Below are 21,245 nucleotides of genomic sequence, written 5' to 3' on the forward strand. Positions count from 1 at the left end.
TGATATATTAATCATGTTGTGATTTTACTTATGTCAAATGTATTCTTAGTAAACATTATTCAATAGTAAATTTTCATTAATTAAAGATAATCACATTTAAAATAAATTAGTAGTGCTAATTGGATAAAAAAAATTCAAATAAAACTATCACAATCTTTAACTATTGTTTTGTCTATTTTTAAACTTGTAATCACATTAAGGGATGACATAGGTTAAATAAATAGTTTGATTTTTAACATGAATATTTATGACAATTTAAATATTACACCTGTCATATTAATTATATTGTAGTTTTGTATATTTCAAATATTTTTTTAATAAATATTGGTTAATTATTCAGTTACATTAAATAAACATTTACATTTAAAATAAAGTTATAGTATCAAATAGATAAAAAAAAGTCAAATAAAAATTATCATATTTCTGTAACAGATATCTATATTCATTTTTACAATTAAATGAAAAAAAATAAAATTCAAATAAATAAAGACACTAAGACTTTATCCAAAAAAGTATACTAAATATTTTAATTACTCCCTTACCAGTGGACAGAGTATGAGGTTCTGATACTGCTGCTACTACGACAAACACCAAAAACGATAACAATGGAACCTCTCTCGTTCTCCACCTCACACTTGTCCGTTCCCTCCAACACCACCATTTTCTCCCCCAAACACCACCCTCCCTCCTCCTCCGCCGCCACCACCACAACCACCGTATCCTTCTCCCTCAAACCACCGTCAGACTCCAACAACTCCGCCACCCCTCGCCGCCCCTCCAAATCCCTCAAAGCCACACCAACAACCCCTCCCTCAAACCCTAAACCCGCTCCAATCTCAAACCCCCTCGCCAACAAGCTATGGCTCACAAGCAAACTCTCCCCTCCCCCTCCTCCGCCACCACCGCCGCCCCCGGAAATCGACTCCGAAATCGAAACCGAGACCGATAAAGCGAGCGGCGACGGCGCGAATTCTGATTCCCGGAATTCCGATTTCCGGCAGCCGGGGAAGATCTTCGTGGGGAACCTGCCGGCGTGGGTGAAGAAGCCGCAGGTGGCGGAGTTCTTCCGGCAGTTCGGTCCCATACGCAGCGTGATTCTGATCAAGGGCCACCACGACACGGAGCGGAGCGCAGGGTTCGCCTTCGTCATCTACGATGGCGTCGAGAGCGACGACGAGGCGGACAAGGCGGCGATGCGGGCGGTGGAGTTTGACGGCGTGGAGTTCCACGGGAGGGTGCTGACGGTGAAGCTCGACGACGGGAAGAGGATGCGGGAGAGGAGTGAAGAGAAGGCGCGGTGGTTGCAAGGGAATGGTGGTGACAAGGGAGAGTACCCGTCCACGTGGCACGAGGAGAGGGACGGGTCCAGGAAGAGCTTCCAGAAGATTCTGGAAACCCAGCCCGAGAATTGGCAGGCCGTTGTGACTGCCTTTGAGAGAATTAAGAAGGTTCATCATCTTGTTATATATGCTCTTCTTATATTAGTTGTTGATTTTATTAACTCTTTACTCTGGTTAGAAGGTTGCTTGTGTAGTTTTTTGGTAGAGTAGGGTAGAGTAGTAGTTAGTAGTTAGAGTCTTGTTTGGATAAACTTCTCTCTAATTACTTATCTTGGAAGAAATAATAAGAAGAAAAATGAAATTGACCTGTTTGATACAAGTCATAAGTGCTTTTGAAAACTTCTCTACTACAAATATGGAGCTTTTTTTCAGTAGAGAAGCTTTGGAAAGCTCTTAAAAGCACTCCTACCTTTGTATCTAGACAGGTTAGTCACTAGCTAAAATTAGCTTATGCACAAGTTAAAAATCAGGTTTTGGAGAAGCTAATAATATGAAGAGAGTTTCTACAGATTAGCTTATGCATAAGTTAAAAATCAGGATTTGGAGAAGCTAATGGGCCAGTTTGTATAAACTTTTAAAAAAAAAGTAATTTAAAAAAAATGCTTTTTTAATAAGCAGATAAAATTTGCTTCTTAAAAAAGCAAAAAACTAATTATTTTAAGTAAACACAGTTTAGACAAACATCAGAAAACCACAAACTGCATATTTTATTTTAAAAAGCACGGATTTTAAAAAATAAGTTTAAACAAACTAGCCCAATATCAGAGTTTTTACCTGTTTTTTTAAACTTATTTGTTGGAATAAGTTCTTATTTTAATAAAATAAGCAACTTTCTGTTTTTTAGTGTTTGTCTAAACTTTTTCTGTTTAAAAAAACGATTTTCTGCTTATCTTAAGAAGTAAATTCTATCTGCTTCTTAAAAAGTGCTTATATAAAAAGCGTTTATTTTGAAGTTGTTTTTTTTAAAGTTAAAACAAACTCACCCATTATCTTATGCATAAGCTAATTTTAACTTATGGAAAAACTTATTTATTTTTCCTTCTTATTTTCTTCCCCTATAAGTTGTTATGGAGAAGTTTATCTAAATAGATCCTTATTTGTAGTGGAAGCTATGATTGAAGGTTTTCTTCCCCTATAAGTTGTTATGGAGAAGTTTATCTAAATAGATCTTTATTTGTAGTGGAAGCTATGATTGAAGGGTGATAGATGAGGAAAGGGGCATGTAAGGAAATATTCTTGGAAGAGCTAAGAGCCTTAGTAAATGTTAGTTAGTTAGAACAGCTAGGATAACTAACTGTTAGTTAGTTAAGAAACTATAAATAGTCTAGGGGATTAGGAAGTGGAGGGTGGCGAGACCTCAAAACTCATCTGTATTTTGTCTTGGGTGTTGGAGACACCACAATAATAATACACACATTCTTTGTTTCTGGTCCAGTTCTATCAAAGGGCCTTTGATTTGAATTTTTTTTTCTTTCTATTTTCTGAATTCTGGTTTTATTTTATTTCTTGTTTTCTGAAGTTTATTCAGAAAAGTAGTTTCCAATACATAAAATAAGGAAAAGTAGTTTTCACTGTTTCCAATACATACTTCTGAAAACAAGAAATGAAGTTAATTTTTGGTCCTGTGTTTACTTTAATAACAACACCAGCGAGACATTGCTATAAGTCATATTAAAACGAGGGGGCAAAAATATGATGCTTGGAGATTAAAGGGAAAATTTGAATGCAGCAAAATTGAGTTAGATGATACTCAAAGATAGACTACCGACAAAAGTAAACCTGTGAAGGCGACAAATTGAGTTAGATGATACCACCTGTCCTTTCTGCAGAAGCATGGAGGAGAGCTCAGGTTACTTGTTTTTTCACTGCAACAAAATTCTTCCAGTATGGTGGGAATCGCTGTCTTGGGTGAATATGGTGGGTGCTTTCCCGCATAACCCAAAACAACATTTCCTCCAACACATATATGGAGTGACCGAGGGCATAAGGGCTAACGGGTGGAAGTGGTGGTGGCTAGTATTGACATGGACCATTTGGAAGCAAAGAAATAACATTATCTTTTCCAATGATACCTTTAATGACAACAAACTGCTGGATGATGCAGTTTTCTTACTATGGACATGGCTCAGAAATTTGGAGAAGGATTTTGGCGCTCACTACAATCACTGGTCTAGCAATCTTAGTACAGGGTTTATTAAGTAGCTGAAGATAGGAAATTAGACTAACAATCCGTATTAGTCTCACCAATGTATCCAGATATTGGCTCATGTCAAGAATACATTAAGTCTGACTTGGAACCAATTGTTTGATCTTTAAATTGTATCTTTTAGTACCTCTGGTACTCAATTAATATATATATTATCCTTTGCTGATCAAAAAAAAAAAAAAGGGAAAATTTGAAGCCATGGAAGTTGTTTTGTGGAAAACTTGAACTGTTTGGCCTCTGTTTCACTATTACTGAAGAGCAATTGATAAGAGGTGGGGCTTTTTGTATTTTCCTAGTTGAGGGTGGGGGTGTTTCAAGAGGTAGGACTCTAGAGGGTAACTAGACAGGATAGATGAAGGTTTCTTGATTTTCTTCGGTTACACTAGTATGGTTTTTCTGATTTGTTGCACGTATGTGTTTACGGTCCCAAAGCTAATGTGAAACATAAATCACTGAGATAAGAGAGTAACACATTATGATGTATGTCTTTTCTTTCATTTGTTAAAAATTCTTGATTACATTGTATTGTTGGTCATGGGTTCGAATCCGGAAACAGCCTCTTTGCATATGCAAGGGTAAGGCTGCGTACAACATCCCTCCCCTATACCTTCGCATAGCGAAGAGCCTCTGGGCAATGGGGTACGAAGTTTTTATTGTATTGTTATCAAAGAGGGCATCAGAAACTATGCCAAATTAGAAATAATGATTATTAAGTTTGAATATTTTTGTGTGAAATAAAAGAAAATAAGATCTTTGTTTTAGGTCAGAGACAGTAGTAGATTCATAATAATACTTCCTTAAATTTTGAAAAAAAAGGAAGTGGCATCTTTTTTGCATACACATAGATGATGGCTGCACGAAAAATTTTAATGTGCACCTGTGTTTATCTTTTGTAATTTTAATTATAAGTATTAAGTAATTGTTCTTGGATTCATTTTGTTGTTATTAATTTTTCAGCCTGCTAGAAAAGAATATGGCTTGATGGTTAAATATTATGGACGACGAGGGGACATGCATCATGCACGCCAAACATTTGAGAGTATGCGAGCAAGAGGAATAGAGCCATCTTCACACGTGTACAGTAGGTATGATCTTTAAACTGATCTTTTGTACTAGAGGTGTGTTATAATTTTTAACATCTGCTAAAAGTGTTTTTAGCTTTTAAGCTTAGGCAACATTCTGATTGGTGTGTGTTGTCATTTCAGAGATGAGCATGTGAATGAATTGACTTTTCTTTGCAAAGTTGAATATTATTGATCGGGGGAAAATATTTTACTGTTGAGTTTCTGTTATTTCAAATATTTACCCTTCAAAAGAAGTCCTCTTTAAATTTGTACTTTCATTTTTCTTTCTCCTCCTTGGTGTTTAACTCAAGGATTCTGATAGATAGGAACAGCATCAGATCACATTTCACCATAACCACTTATATCTCTTCTCTGTAGCTTACAACAGAATTTCCCCACTGGCCGTGCTGGCAGTTAGTTACCCCAAGTCAAGCCAATTTTCTTGCCCACTTGGGGCTATGATCCACTACAATTCTTCCTCACATACACTGTCACAATACATGGGTTTTTAGCATTCTTTAGGGATTCTGTTTGGTATTCTGTATTTTTTGTTTCTCCATTTTTATTTTGTTCTTTGGTTTAAGGAGAATATTATCTCCGTCATTCTTATAGTCTTTTTTTCCTTCAAAATTAAATTTCTTTCTTGAAAAAGAAAAAGCACTATGACTTTTGTTTCTTCTGACTAATAATTAATGCATGTTAAATGTTTGCAGTCTTATTCATGCTTATGCAGTTGGTAGAGACATGGAAGAAGCTTTACATTGTGTTAGAAAGATGAAGGAGGAGGGAATTGAAATGACTATAGTCACATACAGTATAATTGTAGGGGGATTCGCTAAAATGGGCAATGCTGAGTAAGTAAACCAGATAAATTTTCCTCATTACTGTATCTTTGTATTGGATGTTTGTACTTGTTAGTTTTTCTTTTGTTCATATACCGACTCTCCTGAAAGATTAAGCTATTAAGTGAAGCTATATAAATGGATTTTGTCTCTAACTCGTCCCATTAACTTGGGCTCGATGCACAGCTAATATACATGCCCACTTTAATTGTGCTGTTTTTTTTTTTTAAAAAAAATTATAATAATTTTATAAAGAATGTAGCCAGCAAGGGTTCAATTTGGACTACTTGGTTATAGAACTTTGATACCATGGCAAAGGGAAAAATTGAAAGGTGCCCCGGTTGATTTTTATGTGGCTAGCGTATACTTTCATTTTGGTTCCAGTTCAATGCACTGGGGTAAATCTTTAAAGGATAGTTTCTATACCAGTCTTTTTCTGGAAAAGCATACTGTCGTGGCAGAAAATTGGAAATGAAGATGTTTGGGTTATATAGATAAAAAGAAAACAGTTATTGTGTGATAGAGAAGCTGAATCCAAACAATAAACAAAACTTTCAAACCTGATCATGCCAGAATGGAATCCTAGCAACTGATTGCCGCTGAACTTTGGAAGTAGAATGCCAATTTTTCCAGCTTATAAGGAAGCCAAAAACCTGTATACTTTATTGTAAAGGTTAATTATCTAGGTTAGATTTCATTATTAACTATCTCATTTATTTAGCTCTTCTATTCTCCTTTTTAATAAAAATATGGTTAATAAACTATAAAGTTGTTTCAGTCACTGTGGAGATCAATTGATCTTCTGACTCCCAACCACCAAAGTGTGAAATCTACTGCTATAGCTGGGTTTCGTTTTTTTCTTGTATTAAGTGATTGAACATTTGGTTTTTGCTGGTTTGTTCTTCATTTCTGGTTTTTCATACTTAAATAACCCCACTCTCACGTTTTCTTTATTCTCTTCCCTGTGCTGGTGTGAAAGTTTTGATCTTTGATATTGGGAAATAATTTGACGGCCAGTTCATAAATGAGTGAAGAGTAAAGCATCAGTTTGTATCATGGAGATAACTATTTGATGTTTCTTTGGAAGTGCTGCAGATCACTGGTTTGAGGAGGCCAAAGAGAAGCTCCCATCTTTAAATGCTGTCATTTATGGGGGCATAATTTATGCGCACTGGTGAGCATTCATATTTCTTTTAAGGGTTCATTTTTATTTCTATGATATGATTCAAGACCTTTAATTTTCATATGTTGCAAGTATTGGTTAGATCATTATTACTAAATGGAGATTTGTCTTCCAAATTTACTTGTGTCATTTCCTTCTTTTTCCTTTGGGTAATATTTAGCTGGGAAATAAAAACTAATATAAGTATCAGTATTTGCCAAGACAAAAAAAAAAAAAATTCCACTCAAGTTGTTAATTAAATCAATATTAGGTTAAAATTTAAACACATTAACCACTCAATTATTCACTAATGTAGTTAATGTTTTTATCTATTATTGTAACCTAGATTTCTGTTTCTGTAAGTTTCCAATTTGTGTTAATGTGCAAGTTATTGTCATTTCTTTTCAATTTTCTTCTCATTGTTTTTGATATCCTGATGCATTTTACAGTCAAATATGCAATATGGATCGAGCTGAAGCCTTGGTGAGGGAGATGGAAGAACAAGGGATAGATGCTCCCATTGATATCTATCATACCATGATGGATGGTTATACAATGATTGGTAATGAAGAGAAATGCTTGATTGTATTTGACAGACTTAAGGTATAGCTCGTTCATTGTTTTATCATCATCACTATTACTATAGTCTTTCTAGTTTCTAGTTTTGGTATGTTTTGTCCTCATTGTGCTGTCATCAATTATATCTTTTAAAAGAAAATGTCTCATGTGACACCTTCTATCCCATACATATATGTACTAATAATAAAAGGAACAAGAATTTAAAATTAATTTTTTTTAAAACACATTTAAATACAAGGCTTTTAAAAGAGTAAAAGACTCAAATTCACTTTTCTAACATCATAATAAAATATGGCCAAATAAATAATAAATCATTTTGACTCAAAACAAGGTCGTCCAAGACCTCATGCAATTAATATGAAAACCTATACCCCAATGTCACATCCTATTAGAGCATTGTGTTCCCGTGTCCTCTAGCATGAAGTTCTTCATAGTCATCCACCTAATCATCTACTTCCACGAACACAAGATTCGAGATCATCACAGGATCCAAACATAAATAGCACACGGGGAGTGAGTTATCACATTCCTAGCTAATAGAGAAAAAAGATAACTAGATATACATATCATATAAATGAGATACAATTTGCTTAAACATAACTCATGTAATTCAACCACTTTGTCATTTAAAATTCGTTTTTCAATCATCAATCACATTACACATGAATCACACAATCCGATCAAGACATAATAACACATCAATTTCATAATAAACAATTAGCAAGCGTTATGCAACAGTTATGCTAAGACTCAAGCCTATATGCAATATGGTACCATGTCAGTGAAAAATCACCCTAGGGCGTTTAGGAGTACATAACAAGACACACCACTTAATGAGTATGTCAGGTCATTCTCACTAAGTAAAATCATAGGAAGACTAGTCAGGGTCACGCTGTTTTGCGAGAATGCTCCAACCATGTGGGACCAGCACAGACTTAAAGGAGCACTCAAACCGGGTGTATTTATCCAAGGCTTACACTCCGAAAAGTCCGTCAAGACCTCTCTTTCTTGATTCAGGTCCAACCCCTAAAACAATTTTTGCATGCAGACACTACTCATGAATTATGCAATACCCATGACCTCACACTCGTGTTTTAAACATATTCAACACATTGCGTTACAATTTAACACTAATTCGTAAATAGAGAACATACACTTTCTTTTTAATATTGCGCATCAACACTTTTCTCAAGATAAACACTGGTCAGGTTATTGTATAATTCATAACTCACAACACAAGTAATGTCACATCAGGTGTTAACCACACATTTATTCACAACTTGATGAGAATCATGAAACTGGCCTAATACAGGCTAAAGGCCCAAGTGGAGAAGGACGAAGGCCCAAGTGGAGAAGGACAAAGCCCCCGAGTGGAGAAGGATGAAGGCCCAGAGGCAGAGACACTATTAAGACTATTAATTGTTGCTGAAGGCCCAAACTAATTTGAAGGCTCAAGTTAAATAAGTTTTTAGTTATAATTTATTTTTATTCTAATTTTGGCCCAAACTGTTTAGAAGGCCCATGTCTATTTTTATCTTTTTGTTCAGCTACACTATAAGTATTGGTTTTTGTTTTGAATAAAAAAAACTTTTGGTATTTTCATAAAATTGGGTGAGAGTTTCTCTCTAGGTTCCTGGTTGAACCAATTATCAGACTTATCAAGGTAATCCTTGTGGCGTCTACCCAGACTTATCTTCCTTCACTGGAAGTGGCGTCTACCCAGACTTATCTTCCTTAACCGGAAGTGGCGTCTACCCAGACTTATCTTCCTTCACTGGAAGTGGCGTCTACCATGACTTATCTTCCTTCACTGGAAGTGGCGTCATCCAAACCTTCGTAGCCTGTATCAAACGATCCGCCCCGTAAGGTTCACATCATTGATGATGTGAACCTTACGGGGCGGATCACTTGATACAGGCTGTAGAGTTTTTGGATGACGCCACTTCCGGTGAAGGAAGATAAGTCAGGGTAGACGCCACTTCCGGTGAAGGAAGATAAGTCTGGGTAGACGCCACTTCCGGTGAAGGAAGATAAGTCTGGGTAGACGCCACTTCCAGTGAAGGAAGATAAGTCAGGGTAGACGCCACAAGGATTACCTTGATAAGTCTGATAATTGGTTCAACAAGGAACCCAGAGAGAAACTCTCACCCAATTTTATGAAAATGCCAAAAGTTTTTTTTTTATTGAAAATAAAAACCAATACTTATAGTGTATCTGAACAAAAAGATAAAAATAGACATGGGCCTTCTAAACAGTTTGGGTCAAAATTACAATAAATAAAAATTATAACTAAATAGAACATATTTATTATGGGCCTTCAAATTAATCTGGGCCTTCAGCATCAATTAATAGTCTTGATAGTGTATCTGCCTCTGGGCCTTCATCCTTCTCCACTCGGGGGCTTTATCCTTCTCCACTTGGGCCTTCGCCCTTCTCCACTTAGGCCTTTAGCCTGTATATGGCCAATTTCAGGATTCTCATCATTCCCTCCTTCTTGGAAAACATTTGTCCTCAAATGTCCAAGATCATCACCGGGTTCAAGTACCACTTCCTTCCTTTTCTTGTGGGCTTGCTTGGCATAGCTTTCATTCTTCTTTGCAATTTGCACCTTCACTTGGTCATACAATTTTTTTACATACGCAACTTTGGTCTGTGCATCCTTATGCTGAGTCTCTTGGGGCTTGCTGTTGGAAGTTGGCCTGTTAGGCAATGAAGCTTCTGGAAGGAGATCAACTTGATGTTCTATGCCTCTTGAAGGTGGTAGTCCATGAGGAATCTCCATAGGAAAGACATTTTTAAATTCATGCAATAAGGGTTGAACACTAGGAGAAATAGAAATAGTAAACTCATTAGAATTATGAGTAGAAATTTTACTGTCTTTGCAATACTGTAGATTGAGTGGTTCATGAGCAGGCAACACTTTCTTCACTTCACTCGCCTCTGCAAAATAATTAAATTTTCTCTCATGTGTATCACTCTTTTCCTCGGGTGTATCACTCTTCTTTTTCATATTCCTTTGTGGTGCCTCACTATTTTCTTTCTCTCTTTTCTCTCATTCTGATTTGGTCATCACACACTTCTCTAGGGGATAGAGGTTTAAGAGTAAATGAGGAAGATTTGGCTATTCGTCTGTAGGGCTTTTCTTTGTTACGGTTCAACAAACGTTGCATTTGTGTAGTCCACGCGTCCAGAAATAAGCGTTGAGATTCATCCAGTTGATGATATACACCACCATTGTCACCAGCTCTTGCCATGATTAAGGAACAAAGAATTTTGCAGTAAATTAAAAAAAATTCAGGACCTCACCACACTCTACTCACGTGTTTCTCTCTTTAATGGTAGTTCACTCGTGTTTGATGCTCTCAATATAGGCTTTTGTGTTATGTTTTCACTCTTGCCTTTTACCACTCACTCCCTCTTAAGTTCCTGGATGGATCGAATTAGACACACAAGGTAATATAAAATAAAAGGAAAGACAATATAATTATCAGAGTAACAGATTTGATTTGGGATAACAACTTGGACTTGATTTGGATAGCAGATTGGATTTGATTTGGATAACAGATTAGATTTGGATAACAAATCTGATTTGGATAAAAAAATTGATTTGATTTGATTTGGATAATAGATCAGATTTGGATAACAAATTAGATTTAATTTGGATAACAGATATGATAACAAATAAGATAACAGATAGGATAACAGATAAGATAACAGATATGACAAGTAAACTTCAAATGCTCATAACTTTTGCTACGGTTGTCCGTTTGAGGCCCACTATATATCAAAACGCTCAGAATTCAGAGGAGAATCTAGATAAGGGGATTTGTTCCACGATTTTCTTTAAAAAAAAACACCTCTAAATGCCTCAATTTCGTGTTCAAAGATCAAACACCCACTTTTTTTTTTTTCAAAATTTTTGCAACTTTTTTTTTGACACAAAGTGTGAAAGACACAAGAAACAAGAACAAGAACGTGACAAGAACAAGAACAAGAACGAAACAAGATGTAAACAAGAACGCAAATAACAGAACACAAGACGCAAACAAGAACGAAACAAGATGTAAACAAAACGCAAATAACAGAACACAAGACGCAAACAAGAACCAAACAAGACGTAAACAAAAAAAACAAATAACAGAACAAGGACAAAACACGAACCAGGACAAATTACAAAGAAAAATAATAGGATAAGATAGAACCTTTATCAAGAGCCGAAGCTCTGATACCAGATGATGTGAACCTGACTAGGAACGGATCACTTGATACAGGCTACGAAGGTTTGGATGACGCCACTTCCAGTGAAGGAAGATAAGTCCGGGTAGACGCCACTTCCAGTGAAGGAAGATAAGTCAGGGTAGACGCCACTTCCAGTGAAGGAAGATAAGTCAGGGTAGACGCCACTTTCGGTGAAGGAAGATAAGTCGGGGTAGACGCCACAAGGATTACCTTGATAAGTCTGATAATTGGTTCAACAAGGAACCCAGAGAGAAACTCTCACCCAATTTTATGAAAATGCCAAAAGTTTTTTTTTTATTGAAAATAAAAACCAATACTTATAGTGTATCTGAACAAAAAGATAAAAATAGACATGGGCCTTCTAAACAGTTTGGGTCAAAATTACAATAAATAAAAATTATAACTAAATAGAACATATTTATTATGGGCCTTCAAATTAATCTGGGCCTTCAGCATCAATTAATAGTCTTGATAGTGTATCTGCCTCTGGGCCTTCATCCTTCTCCACTCGGGGGCTTTATCCTTCTCCACTTGGGCCTTCGCCCTTCTCCACTTAGGCCTTTAGCCTGTATATGGCCAATTTCAGGATTCTCATCACAACTAAAACTCATGTTCAAAATTTCACATCTTATAATATCACAATCCACCATCACATGTTTACATGTATCTCACAAATTAACACATATTCAACTTTACACTTATACTTAATCTCAATAATAATATTATAATCCCAAAACATGTTATTCTACAATTCATCACATATTCTATTCATAGACACTGCTCATGAATTATACAATACCCACGACCTCACACTCGTGTTTCAAACACGTTTAACACATTGCGCTATAATTTAACATTGGTTTCTAGATAGGAAACCTACACTTTTCCTTTAACACTACGCATCAACACTTTTCTCAAGATAAACACTGGTCGGGTTATTGTATAATTTACAGCTCACATCACAAGTAATGCCACATCAGGTGTTTATCATACACTTACTCCCAACTAAAACTCATGTTTTCAATTTCACATCTCATTATGTTACAATCAACCATATCATGTTTACATGTATCTCTCAAATTGACACATTCTACTTTGCACTACTCAATTTTCATAACAATATTATAATCTCATTATAATAATTTATTACGCCTCATAACTTATATACACATCACACAGTAATAATAATATTTGCATGACACAAAACAGTTAATCAAACTACATTATTTTTAATCAAAAGAATTTCTATAACAATTAATTTAAGATTATATCAAAAGAAATTATTATTAGGCATTAACCTTACAACTTTCTTTAATTTATTATTTTAGTATTATAATATATATATATATATATATATATATATATATATATATATATATATATATATATACATAATGTGTTGATCATCATCATGGGAAAATTAGAACAAGGTAATAATTTGTATAAAATAAGTCATTAAATAATATTATTTAGAGTATAATTCATGTGAGAAACTATTTTTTTAAGGGTTCACACTCAACACAAGAATACATCAATTTCACAGTAATTTCTCATTGGGACATCAATTGGTTCGTCAAACATATATAATTCACAGTTGTAATTGTAAGGATAGAATCAAAATTTGTAGAAACACCCCAAAATCCATCCAATTGATACTCTAAAGATCCTTAAGATGTTCTCACTACTCTCCAATTGTAAATAACTCATCCCTTACCTTAAAGCGGGCTCACGTGTGTATTGTGATAGCAATAGTGACATCTCTAACGGTTTCCTGAAATTCCTCAAGTTTTTCATCCGACTACTCTGATAGGGTTCTCAAACGTTAGAAAGAAAGAGAAGAGATTGAAGCCTTCATTCCACTGTCTACGTGCGATGAATATTTCTCCCTCCACAGATGTTATTTTGCAAATCCCAACGGTGAAGATGTGCGTAAATGAATCTCGAACCACATATCAAATTTTCACGACAATCCAACAGTTAATGAGTCTGAGATTGTATTTTTAAGGAGACAGTTTTGGGTTTCTGCGGAAAAAGAAAAAGCTTCGATGCAAAGAATATTTCTCCCAGCTCCGGCATGATTTCGTAATTCCCAACGGTGAGAATGTTCGTAAATGAGTTCCGAACCTCGTGCTCAAATTTCATGACGATCCAACGATGAATGAGTTCGAGATCGTTGTTTTTTTGAGACAGGTTTGGTGGTATGCAGGAAAAAGAGAGGATTTTGGGAGGAGGAGAAGGGAAAATGAAATTGAGAGGAAGAGGAGGCACAAAAGCTATTGTCGATCTGAAAACTGACTTAACATGTTTCTATTTATATCTAGAGTACTCACAACCTATTATTTACTCTATTTACTTATTTTTATTATTTTATAAAAAGGAACTCTATTTTATTTCCTATCAAATGAATAAATCAAATATTTTCTTTTTCTTCAAACAATTATTTCCCATTATTTATTTAATTATAAAAATTTCATCATTTTTTTAAAACTCTATTTATTTATAAATAACAATCCTTTTTAAATTAGTTTACGAAAAATGAAATGTTACATCCCACTCCATAAGAACATCAAATAGCATAGGGGGACTTAAACATAATTTTCTAACATAAAAATTCCAGATTGTATATAGGATTCTCTTTGAAAGAGCAAAAGTGTGTCCTGTGCTTTTTGCCTGTACTAGCTTTGCTCCTACGGTCCTCCTACCCACTGCTTACAAGTTACATGTACCTTCCAAGGTAACATTAGTGCTTCAGTGGTTTTGTTCATATCCTCAACATGATTTTCTTTGCATTGTAGCTATCATCTCTGTTTCTCAACATTTGCAGTATCCAATCAATGATCTTTTAGGACCTGAAGTCTCACTAGAAATCTCCCTGTCCACACTCTCTGGCTGGTTTTTATGTCAGTGTGTCATGGCTCATCTTCAGCCACCTTTGCTGGCAACCATCATAGATAATCTCACCTTATTGGGAAAAATCCAAGTCTAACATTGGTTAGAGATAAGGCAAAGAGAGAATATATAAGTGTGGGATAATCCTTACCCCATGAGTTAGCTTTTGGGGTTAAGTTAGGCCCAAACCCACATTCTAAGATCTCTTATACACCTCCCCATCATCTGCACGTCCGTCAACCTTTCACTTGGTTATTTCAGCCACACTTCCACCTTGGTTTACTCTTTTTGGCAGTGTGTGTTTGTCTTTTCATGCCCCTTATTTGGTTTCTTTCAGTGTTGTTAAATGGAGGTGCTATGTCCACCATGGCATAATGGTGTGGTGTTTTTTTTTTGCCAACTGCCATAGGCAATTTGTGAAGGGAGGCCTGCTATGGCGGTGCTGTAGGCTGCAATGGTGTGTTATATGACCGAATTTTGACCTTCCGCCATGTTCTGCCGTCTGTCATTGATAACACTTTCTTTCCCGTCTGTATGGCCCTATTCCATTGCTTCTGTTTGGCTTCATCTTATTTATTTTTCCACGAATTAGTTTATTCCTGAGTTGGTTACTACACTTCTGCCACTTTTTTGAATTTCCTTTTCCTCTGCCTTGTACTGTTTGTATTAGAATTGTCTATTTGGCTATGGTTTGCTATAGTCTTGGCGACATTTGGCTGTTTAGCTCAGTTCTTGTGATGCTTGTTGTGTTCTCTTCCAGCTGCTAGCTTTTGACTGAGGCAATTCAAGCTGTTTTTGAACCAATTCTTGAGAGATTAATTTTGGCACTTTACCAACTTTTTTTTTAAAGAAATCTGTCTTTCTCACTCTGCAGATATTAATATTATTTTTATAATATTTATAGTTTTTTAAAAGAAAAGGTGGTAAACAATTGTCAATTGTTTATTATAATCTAGAGTTCATGCATCTAGTATATAGCATCTCTCTTTATTAACCATCCTAGTGTAACTTGAGTTAGTTGTTAGTTACCTAACTAATTAAGTCTGTTATAATTAGTTAGAGGTGGTTATTTTTCTGTTATGGTAGTTATAGAGAGTATATAAGTAATGTAAAATACTTTGTATTCATCAATCAATAATAAACACAATTCTGATTCATTTTCTATGATCAGATATTCTCTCTATTCCAATAGCTTCCTTCACAAGATATCTCTTCTTCATTTGAGTTCATCTATGGCCTTCCTTCATAACTTAGTTACTCTTTACGTTTTGGTTCTTAGCATGAGAATCTCTATTTTTGTTTGAAATCTGTTCCCTTTTTGTTAATCTAGCATGTGTTATATTACTCTCATAGTCACGTTGATTTATTTGGATACGGTATCTAAAACTGCTGTGCATTATTGCACTCAACATTGAATGACACTAACTTTTCTTTGTTTTGATGAAGGAATGTGGTTTCTCTCCCTCGGTTATCAGCTATGGTTGTCTTATTAATCTTTACACCAAGGTAAGATATATTTCACACGTGACATTAATTTGGTCATTTATGCTATCCTGTTCGTTTATCTCATTCAGTAGTTACTATTGAAGTTCCTATCATGTATATCAGACCAATAAAATTCACATTATTTAAGTGTCCTTCATATTAAGATTAATATCGATTTCAAATCTATAAAAACATGAATTATTTGTTTTGTTTTTTTTAAATATGTGAAAGATCAAGATGATGGACTGTTACAATTGAATGGCTGGGTGGTATAAGTTTGTCAATTCTTGAACCTGTGCCATTTGATCCTCCTGCCTCAACAGAAGTACATGAAATTAATATTTGACAGACAATTTATTTGCAGCTAATAAATTGTCCTTTATGTCCAAGATTATACGGGGCAGATAAAGTTACTGGTTTTTCTTTCCTTTAACCCAAAGGCCTCTCTTGTTTCTTGTTATATGATGTGCTCCTTCATTTATTTCTTTTATTGTAACTGCTTGCATAATGCTTGCTTTTGGCTACCTTAATTTTAGGAGGCTTTTGGTCGGGGAGAAATTTTTTCATGCCCAACAATCATTATTCTTGGGAATCATGAATCTTGGGAATGAATAAAATTTGTTTGGTAGGTCATTGGGAACCTTTAGATAAGTTTCCTAAGAATAAAAAAGTTACGCATATTTTTACCAATTATTTTAGTTATTCAGCACATTATATAATTAATAAAGAATAACATGATGTTTTTACTGTAGTAAAAGAAAAATTAAACTTGTAAAAGTAAGATTTCTACCTCCCCCATGGGAAAATCTTCGTGGGAAATTGATTAAAAAACATTCACGGGAAACCTCTTTTCCTATGAATGTTATTTTTTTAAAATGCATACCGAACATGGGAAACGAAGTTTCCCAACCTATGATTCCTGGGAAACTAAAACCTTCTCTCCTACCAAACGTTCCCTTAAGATGTGGGGAAATTAATTTCGGTCAAACAAACAAATGTATGTGCCACCAACAATTATGGCCTGTTGACACCACTCTGTTTTATCTTTTTTCAGGTTGGAAAAGTTTCCAAAGCATTGGAGATTAGCAAAATGATGAAAATGTCTGGCATAAAACATAACATGAAGACGTACTCTATGTTGATCAATGGATTCTTGAAGTTGAAAGATTGGGCTAATGCATTCTCCGTTTTTGAAGACTTTACTAAAGATGGTTTGAAGCCTGATGTAGTACTCTACAATAACATTATAACAGCTTTTTGTGGGATGGGTAACATGGATCGTGCCATTTGTATGGTGAGGCAAATGCAAAAGGAGAGGCATAGACCTACCACACGCACATTTTTACCCATTATACATGGTTTTGCAAGAGCTGGAGAGATGAGGAGAGCCTTGGAGATCTTTGATATGATGAGGAGGAGTGGTTGCATTCCCACTGTACACACATATAATGCTCTTATTCTTGGCCTTGTTGAGAAGCGTCAGGTAACCTGTGGTTGACGAACAATTGTTAATTAAAATATGCAAATGACATGTCTTGGTTCTTACTTTTCCTTATCTTTTATTTGCTTATTATTAGAGTATTCTTACTGTGTATTCTTTTTCCTAACTACACTGAACCATAGTTCTAGGCTCTCTGGTTGGTGCCAGCTGTAACTCCTAACTATTAGTTAGTTAGGATATTGTTAGTATAGTTAGAACTCCTAAGGTACTATAAATACCAGCTCTGTAATCACTGTTAGTTGGGTTGAATAATGTTTATCTCCAATCTCAAACTCTATCTCAATCTCTTTTATGGTATACAGAGCTAGGTTTGATCCCTAGAATCCTTTTTCATGGCTTCCGCGAATTCTCCTCCTTCCTCCCCTCCACCACTGGTGGGTTCTTCGTCTTCTTCAGCTGCTTTGACATTCTCTCATTCGATTTCTCAGAAGTTGAATCAGTCATCAAGTGTCATCGTCTCTACATTACCTTGTCAATTCAACGATTCTGCAGAGGTTCTTATCCGTTGAAGATCGCGATACTGGTGTCGTCTCTGCAGTGTATCAAGCTTGGGAGGAACAAGATCAATTTCTTCTAGCGTGGCTTCAATCCACCATTGCCGGCGAAATGCTTCCACGGGTGATTGGATGCAAATCGTCATGGCAACTGTGGAACAAAATCCACTCCCACTTTCACTCTCTCACTCGCACCAAGGCTCGACAAATTCGCATCGAGCTTTGAAGTCTGTGTCTTCTACAGAGCACCTCGATATGGTTCTCGATGGTCTTCCTGATGAGTATGAGTCGACGATTTCCTGGTTAGTAGCCGATTTGAGCATCTCTCCATTGACGAAGTTGAAACTCTCCTTCTAGAGTATGAAGAGCAAATTGAAAAGTCCAAGAAGTCACTCGTTTCCATCAATCTTACTGAAGGCACCTCTGAAAAATCATCCAGTGGTAAATCTGATCCTCCTTCTCAACCTGCAAACCCTAATTCGCAAGCTCAGGTCAATCTGACCTCACAACCTCCTTCCAGTGACAACACCTACAATGACTTTATATGATTTTCAAAAGTGAAATTGAATAGCTAAAGAGTTAGTTTCAGTAAATTAAATAAGGGTTAAATAAGTTTTTTATGCTTGTAGAATTTCAAATTTTGGGTTTTAATCCCTATAATTTCCCCCCCATTTTTAGTCCCTCTTTTTATTTTTCTTGCTCATAATTAGTCCCTATGGGGTTAAATTTTTGCCTTATTGTTGCTTGGGCAAAAAAAAAAAAGAAATTCTACAAGCATATATAGTAGTCCCTTTTTGTTGCCCAGGGACTAAAACCCAAAATCTGAAATTCTATGGGGACCAAAAACTTTTTTAACTCATTAAATAAACATATATAGTAGTTATATTGTGATAGAACTGGTGGCCACGAGATTAAGAAAGAGCTGAACTGATTTATTATTGATGATAAAGAAATAAGAGAAACAAGATAACCCAGGTAATTCGAGGAACCTGGAGCCTCCTAACAATTACCGAATACCCCCCCCCCCCCCCCCCCCCAAAAAAAAAAAACAATTGGTTCCTAATAGTCTTATGATATTGATTGATTAGTTTTACCACAAACAAATTGCTCTCTGAGACGTGGCTCAATCCAACCCTAGTTGTGATGCCTACAGGACCCGAAGTGTGATGCTTTTGTTTCATGTCATCTTCTCTGCACTCAGCAGCTATTCTGTCTTCTTTGATATTTTACTCTACCCAGATTTGTATACATTGCAGATAAAACAAAAACCCATCCTATCAAAGCCCTAATTATCTTTTTGATTTAATTCTGGCTTAGTATGATTGGATTACAAACTGTTAGATGTACAGAGGGATGTTTCTGTTAGTTTTATTGTTTTAGTGCATGCATCGATAACTTCTACATTCTGTAAATAATGTTATGTTTCTTGTAGATGACCAAGGCTGTAGCAATATTGGATGAAATGAATGTGGCAGGTGTTGGACCAAATGAACACACATATACAACTCTTATGCAAGGTTATGCTTCACTGGGTGACACTGAAAAGGCCTTTCAGTACTTTACAGTGTTGAGGAATGAGGGCCTGGAGATTGATGTTTATACTTACGAAGCGTTATTGAAGTCATGTTGCAAATCAGGCAGAATGCAGAGTGCCCTTGCAGTCACAAAAGAAATGAGTGCAAAAAATATTCCAAGAAACACTTTTGTCTATAACATACTAATTGATGGGTAAGATTTAATACATCTGAATATATTCTTGAATGAGGGCATTGTCTATTTTTTTACTTTTTTTCAATGTGTACATGCTTGGATGCTTTAACATTTTTGCTCATTAATGACTTCACAACTTGCTTTATATGTTAGTAACCTAGTTTTATTTGTTAGTTGGGCTCGGAGAGGTGATGTTTGGGAGGCTGCAGACTTGATGCAACAAATGAGAAAAGAAGGACTTCTACCAGACATCCATACCTACACATCTTTTATAAATGCTTGTTGTAAAGCTGGGGATATGCAGGTATGATGGCTGTTGAGAAATATAATTTTATTAAGTTGGTGGTTACTTACAGTGGACTAAAAATAAGGGTATAAATGTCTCATTTGGGTCATCTTCATCGTCATTTAGTATAGCAATGAATTGAGTGCAAAATCCTTGCATATTATGAAGTCTCATTTCAATTCTTTCTGTTTGCTCTCACAAACAGATCTTGTTGGTTTATGTTATACATTTTTCATAATACTCCCCGTGCTGCATGTTAAACCGCCTCAAAGCATGGTTTTTGAATGGTAGATTTTCAGAATTTTTTATCAAATCATGGTAATTTATTTACATCTTGTTAATCAGTTTTTCTTCTTCCTGGCAGAAGGCAACTGAGATTATCCAAGAAATGGAAGCATCTGGTATAAAACCAAACCTCAAAACCTACACAACTCTAATAAATGGTTGGGCACGTGCTTCTATGCCAGAGAAGGCTTTGAGTTGCTTTGAAGAGATGAAGCTAGCTGGATTTAAACCAGACAAAGCAGTGTACCATTGTCTCATGACATCTTTGCTATCAAGAGCCACCTTTGCTCAATCTTACGTTTACAGTGGCCTCTTGTCTGTATGTAGAGAGATGATAGAGTCTGAGATGATTGTCGACATGGGAACTGCGGTTCACTGGTCAAGATGTTTACGCAAGATTGAGAGGACTGGAGGGGAACTAACAGAAGCCCTACAGAAGACCTTTCCTCCTGATTGGACCTCACATAATGTTCTTGATGTCAATAGTGAGACAGAAACTGCAGATCTTCAAATTGATGATGAGGACGAGGATGAGGACGATGTGCATTATAATGTTAATGGAATCAATAATGATGATGATGACACTGATGATGATACTGTTATCTCATAGTCATACAGGTGATAGTTTTGAACTATGTTATAGTAAATGGAGGTGGCATACTGCCATGATGAATGCTAATTTTTTAGTCATTAAATTCTCTTTATTTTTCTTTGATAAAAATGAGCTAAATAGTTAATTCCTTTAACCCCCTGCATCTAGAAATCGCTTTGGACTTTTTAACTAATTTGAGCAAGTCAGGTGAATCCACCTTAAGGAGCAAAGGTTTTGTCTATTTTTTTATTTATTTATATTATATGAATTCAGATTCTTCTTTAAAGGGGGTTAAACTTCTTGTTACTTGGATGAAAGTGTTAGATGTGTTTTGTAAAACTGAAAACACAATTTTTACTTTCATGGAAATTTTTTAAAGAAAAATTTCTTGAAAGAAACTATTAGCTTTTGATAATATGATAGAGGTTATACTGCAACAAGAAAAGGTCATGTAGTAAAAACTTAATATCTCTGTTACAATGTTTAGATGGTGAACAAACTGTTGGTTACATTAATTTATAATTTTAGTCCCTTAATCTGATCAAGATCAGGGATTCATTTTTAAAAATGT

General features: G+C 35.6%; 1 protein-coding gene across 2 annotated transcripts; it reads left to right on the forward strand.

Moving 5' to 3' along the window:
- Window positions 1-533: 533 nt before the first annotated feature.
- On the forward strand, window positions 534-20,839 carry LOC114403140 (pentatricopeptide repeat-containing protein At5g04810, chloroplastic-like). 2 transcript variants are annotated; one of them, XM_028365920.1, is made up of 10 exons: window positions 534-1,448; window positions 4,504-4,631; window positions 5,324-5,464; window positions 6,540-6,626; window positions 7,064-7,217; window positions 15,768-15,827; window positions 16,861-17,289; window positions 19,234-19,529; window positions 19,686-19,815; window positions 20,162-20,839. In XM_028365920.1, the coding sequence occupies exons 1-10, from the start codon at window positions 606-608 to the stop codon at window positions 20,690-20,692; spliced, it is 2,799 nt and encodes a 932-aa protein (XP_028221721.1). In that variant the 5' UTR covers window positions 534-605; the 3' UTR covers window positions 20,693-20,839. The 2 variants fall into 2 exon arrangements, with proteins under 2 accessions (XP_028221721.1, XP_028221722.1); XM_028365921.1 differs by having other exon boundaries at window positions 20,165-20,839.
- The last annotated feature ends 406 nt before the right edge of the window (window positions 20,840-21,245 follow it).

This window comes from Glycine soja, chromosome 20 (assembly GCF_004193775.1).
Source record: "Glycine soja cultivar W05 chromosome 20, ASM419377v2, whole genome shotgun sequence".
Lineage (NCBI taxonomy): Eukaryota > Viridiplantae > Streptophyta > Magnoliopsida > Fabales > Fabaceae > Glycine > Glycine soja.

Bases quoted from the DNA above. Each gene is read 5' to 3' on its own strand.
- LOC114403140 (XM_028365920.1), top strand. From the start codon at position 606: ATGGAACCTCTCTCGTTCTCCACCTCACACTTGTCCGTTCCCTCCAAC. The intron at 6,627-7,063 runs GTGAGCATTCAT...TGCATTTTACAG, and splicing joins GGCATAATTTATGCGCACTG to TCAAATATGCAATATGGATC. The intron at 19,816-20,161 runs GTATGATGGCTG...TCTTCCTGGCAG, and splicing joins GTAAAGCTGGGGATATGCAG to AAGGCAACTGAGATTATCCA.